Source organism: Odontomachus brunneus, unplaced genomic scaffold (genome assembly GCF_010583005.1).
Source record: "Odontomachus brunneus isolate Ranch 3 - 2012 unplaced genomic scaffold, Obru_v1 Obru_scaffold_232, whole genome shotgun sequence".
NCBI classification, from domain to species: domain Eukaryota; kingdom Metazoa; phylum Arthropoda; class Insecta; order Hymenoptera; family Formicidae; genus Odontomachus; species Odontomachus brunneus.
The window spans coordinates 387,275-392,720 of record NW_022639682.1 but is presented as its reverse complement, the minus strand read 5'-3'; the positions used below and the strand labels follow the sequence as shown (position 1 = coordinate 392,720).

The 5,446-nt window shown below is 38.5% G+C and overlaps 1 protein-coding gene across 6 annotated transcripts in view; it reads right to left on the bottom strand.

Annotated features, from left to right (window-relative positions):
* LOC116852514 (sodium/potassium-transporting ATPase subunit alpha) overlaps window positions 1-5,446 on the bottom strand; it is a 149,511-nt gene that overhangs the window by 9,552 nt on the left and 134,513 nt on the right. Inside the window, exon 9 of one of the 6 annotated variants that reach the window (XM_032832965.1) lies at window positions 756-863. The exons of 4 other annotated variants lie outside the window; for them this stretch is intronic. In XM_032832965.1, coding sequence (XP_032688856.1) covers window positions 756-863 — 108 coding nt within the window. The remainder of the gene's footprint in view (window positions 1-755; window positions 864-5,446) is intronic. One more of the 6 variants, XM_032832961.1, reaches the window with a different exon arrangement.

The following is a 5,446-nucleotide window of genomic DNA, read 5'->3' as shown; positions in this document are numbered from 1 at the left end:
GTATGTATGTGAGCGTAGTTCAAGCTAGAATCGTGATAGTCGTCCCAGAACCATCCGCACGTACGGCGTTCCATTCACCTGATGTAAAAATAACTATCCTGGGACGACTGTTGCTCCTAACTTGATTCACTGGTATATTCATGTATGCGTATTTGTGTATATACGCGCAATATATATGTAAGTGGTACCGTCAGAGCAACTAAGCTTCAAAGCAATTCAGCTTCTAAAGGCATCGAGAATCGTATCGTACGATGTCAGTTTCAAGACTGATTCTGTTTTTCATGAGGCGCGATAAAGTAATAAGTTTATCTAAAAAAGTTGTCGTTCTATTTGTATCTTATATGTGAATTATATCATCGCTCATTATGAACGAGTACGTCTGATTAACCCTTCATTTGACACGTCTTATCGAGTATATTGTTTCTAATCGAGCTTCGTTCGTTAGTATCAGGCAACATTAACGTTCGCGCATGCACTGGGAGTTGAGTCTGCGAGTTTCGGGCTATTACCTCGAGTAATTACCTGCCAATCAAAGGATTAATCGCGTCTGATCGCTCTGACGGGCGTATGCCTGTATGATGTAAGAATACGAGCCATTGTTCGTTTGTATGTGTGTAAGAAACAAGTAGATGCGACAACGTTGAAGAATGTGTGAAAGAATGTGTGAGAGTGGATCCGGTACGGTACGGAAGAGTGCAGTGGGTACGCTAGGTTTTTGGTTAATTTCTCTTGGTGGGTAGTTGCGAGAGACCCACCTTCGGTTGACAAGATTGTCTCTGTAAGGATCGCGTGGCTGCCGTTTCATAATGTCCGACTCCGGTGCCTCGTAGGCTAGCGAGATGGCCGGCACCTGCCATCCACCATTGATTAGAAAGTGCACTACTACCCCGCACCAACGTTACAAAGAGTTATACGCAAGAGACATAACTATTAATTGGTATTTGTCTTTTTCCTTTTTTATGTACGCGTATACATCCCTTCACGGTAATGCATGTACGCGCAGTGCAAGCGAAAGAGACTGGAGATAGTAAAAGTGAGGAGAGACTTGAAAATCACGCAAGTCGATGTGACGTAAATAAAAAGATGTAAATGAAGAGGGCGACAGTGAAGTATAAGAAAAAAATGGGCAAATGAGCTTCCCAATCGAGGTGTGAACTCTCAATCGCGCGTTCTCATGCTTCTTTTTCTCGAATCCCGCGTATATCGAGAGATCTCCATCAAGATCTTTCGTACTCAGTCGGATTAGAGATTCTTGAATCAGAGATTGGTCATAAAGTAATGCATTTTTATTGGTCCGTTAAGTTCTTTATCAATTCCCGCTCATATATTCAAATCGTGATAATCTCACGCACCTTATTACTTCAACAATACAAATAAAAAATAAACGTTTCAAAAAAATTGGATATTTTTTATATCAAACATTAAAGTAATATATACTGAAAGATTCCTCATATTTAATGTTTTCTTTTCTGTATAAGACATTCCGTGCCCACAAAGTCCGCAGTTCAAGATCACTTCGAAATATCTTCATGATATATTCTCTCGATGATGAATTATTACAGAACGGTGCTGCATATTCATTCATCTTTTCAAGAAATTCCAATAATGTATACATTACAATGATATATTTTATAGGAATATATTACAATAATACTGATATTGAAATATATTATAATGATATTGGAATATATTATAATAATACATATAATAATACTGATAATTGTAGTTGCCAGCTTCATAGTGCGATAATGTTGTGCACTTGCGTCAAAGTAAGCTAGGCTAAATTTAAAGAAGTTGTAAGGCTCAGTTGTATTTTCAGTAGCGCATTAAGAGGACTATTCGTAAACTTATTATTTATTAAACAAAATTATGCTTTTCTATACATTTACTTCATTTCTTACGTGGTAAGTGTTAGTTCAAGACAAAGTTGATGGATATATGTACACAATATTATGAAAAAATATTACGAAAAATATTATTAATTAATTTTTCATATTAATATTTTATTTGTATATTAGTTGATCTAATAGAGATGTATATACAGTAGAAAGAAGTATATAAATATTTAAATATATGTATATGCATTTCGAGTATTATTATAAAAATTATAAACCTTTCACTGTTGCATTTTCCAAATGAAACAGCTAATAATTCCGAAATTTTTGTAAAATGCCAATGCATCAGTCAATATTATAGTTTTTCATTAAAACTCTAATTTTAGTTTGCAAGAAATTAGAAATATAAACTAAGAATAGCGCGTCTCAAACTCAAAAGTGTCAACTTTAGTTTCAAATATCTTAACTCCCGAATGGTTAATTTTTTTTAACATAATATTAGAGGTTAATTTTTTTACATAATATTAGAGAAAGTATATAATATTTCAATTTTTATATATGTAATATACGTTTCAATGAATTCATAATAAACTCATGTTGCCTTATAACTTCCTTAAGAATCAAATAGTATTTCCTTTCGTCTCACACGATTTCGATGAAATCACTTTTATGGTTACTTTCTGATTTAAAATCTCTAAGCCGGATGCCATGACAGCGTGCTCTCTGGCGAAGAAAGTGATTACCGCGACCGATTCCGTTCCAAATCGCAGCCTATTCGCAGCGGAAGTATTCGCATCGCGAGAAAGAGTAGCGATAGAGAAAGAAAGAGAGAGAGAAAGAGAGAGAGACGGAGGTAGAGAGAGAGGGGGGAGAGATAGGGAAATAGAGGGGGAGGGAGGGAGGGGAGAGAGAGAGAGAATCCTGGATGGTACGTACATCGGTGAGCGTGCACTCAGTATAGCGCTGCGTTTTATCCAGCCCGGAATCGGCCCGGTGTTGTGAAGAAAAAGGAGATATCGTTCGTGTCGCGTCTGAAGCGAAGTGAAAAGAGGTCGCAAGAGGGAACACAGATGGACCTTTCAGATCCTTTTCCACTTTTCAATGTCCCTCGTGCTGCAGAACCGCAATCGTTATTATCACCGCGCGTTTCTCGATTGCGAATCGACCCTTCATCGGTGCTCGACGATTCACGTGCATCGCAACAATAGCGAGTTGTCGAAAGCACTGCGAATTCATGTGTGTGTGTACAAATTTGCGTTAAAGAGATTGGCAAACAATTTCGATGGAGTTTTCAAGTAAGATCAGCACGATGAATTAAGCGAAACACTCGTACATTCATCGAACACCTCCGAAGACGCAGATGAGGAGGATCCCTTCTCTTTCGTGCACTTCGAGTACGATCTCAAGCGTAGTTTTGCTAGCATCGTGACGTGCAACCCCTCGTGATGCACGACATTACGCGGCTACCCTCGCTGTCTACGAGGGTTCTTACATTTTTACAATCTAATGGGGCATGGTCGACATGACACAGCCGACGTCAAATCAATCGCGTTCAACTGAAATGCGTGTTTAATGCTACTGCGCGAATTCCGGTCGTATACACGAGGGTGGTTGCTGTCACGCATGAATTTTTCCCATTATTTTTCTCCCATCACAATGTGTATGCATGAAAATATTTTTCTCCCCCGTTTATCTAGCACGTTTTATATATCAGTCGTTCAGCGTTTCCCATTAGAAAGGTTGCCAGTCGCAGAGTGGTAGAAGGCAGCGGCAGTAGGCAGCGCATTACAGAATAAAACGTGAGAGGACTGTAAAGAATAAAAAACTGCAAGAAAAATCATGACGCTCAAAAGTGGCACAAAAGTGTTGTTTTCGACTTTTTGTTCTCTTTTCTTTTGTCTTTTGGCGGTGATTATGGTGGCAGTAACGAACAGTAGTAAATATAGTAATAAGTAGTAAGTAGTAGTAATACAGAGGTAGCAGCGGCAGCTGTGACAGTAGATATAAAATAGTAATGGCAGTAAAAATTCTGTAACTATATAGTAAACGATGCTGGCTTGTGGTTTTAATAATGATAATAATAAGACTAGTAACGAGGACAAGAGAATAATGATGATAATAATTACTGAGCATCAAAGATTAAATGTAAATATATACACATGTCTATATACATATAAAACTCCCACAAAAAGAGCGCCGCAACTCAAAAAAGTTTGTACTTCGACAAGACACTAGCGAATGAATCGAAGTATAAATTAGATAGAGTAAACATGATATGTAAACGTAAAGTTTGAGTAAAATTTTGTTATTTAATTGCCCCGATGGGGAAATCAATCAGTACTTGACAATATCTCACTCACACGAGATTATATTTCTTTTTGACTTGCGGCAACGTTCTTGCGAGAGTGCAGATAAATGTATGTGTAAGATCGATTAGAATTCAACTAGCTGAGGTTAAAAACCGAAGCTTCGTCGACCAATGCGAAACATTCGTTAGTTCCATTTGCGAAGCGCACATTTTCGCGGTGTTCGCAGAACAAATCCTCGCCCCGTTCCGCTCTGCCCCTAAATAGAGTTCCGTCGACGAAACTTGCTTTACGCTGAATTACGAAATGACTAAGAACGATCGTTGCTCAACTGGCCATGAGAAAAAGGAAAGAATGAATCGCTTGATGCAGTATCTGATGCATAGCACGGCTTGCTCGGTGTTCTCTTACTGATAGATCTCCAAGAGACAATCTGGCAAACTCTACGAAAGAAAAGTGATAGATAGAGAAAGAGAGATACAGAGAAAAAGAGAGGAGTTGCTGTTGCAAAAAGAAAGAAAGAGAAAAAGAGAGAGAGAGGGAAAATTAGAAAAAAATATGCAATACGCATCACGCAGGTGTGAAAGTGTCGCACAAACTCCTACCGTTCTGCATCCATCGATTCGATCGAATATTAACTGAGAGCAGTTTTTCCGCTATGTCAACTTGGTTAAACCTTTGTCCACCTCTATGTCTACGAAAGATCGGACGTAAAAAAAACAAGGGAGACAAGGGACGAATGAATAAATCTATAAATGGAACGTGTCCTACTGTGGCACGACAACGACGAGTGGCGCGATCGACAATTTTACGATTGTCGCGATGGGAATTAAGTGACAAGATGGTATCTATTTAATAAAAAAGTAACTATTGTTCGCGAGCATTTCATCTTCGCTCATTTACACGTACACACCGCCGGATGGATCTTGCTAAGCCGTAATGATAGTAAAACAATTCCAAGTTGAAAAGAAATTGATTTTCCTGAGCAAGGCGCGGAAACTGCAGTAATAAAACTTGGCCAAGGGCAATGAAGGCAGCTAGAAACAACGGAGGTAGAAATAGATAGATGGCTAGATAAATGGAGATAAAGAAAAACGAAGAAAACAGTTTTTTCAAGAGAGATAACAAAGGGAGAGATTACGTTTCATATACGTAAATTCACGTACGGACGACAATATTTCTATTCTATCATAACTATTCTATTTAAATATTTATGGAGAATTAGAATAGAGAGAGAGAGGGGGGGGAGAGGGAGAGAGAGAGAGAGAGAGAGAGAGAGAGAGAGAGAGAGAGAGAGAGAGAGAG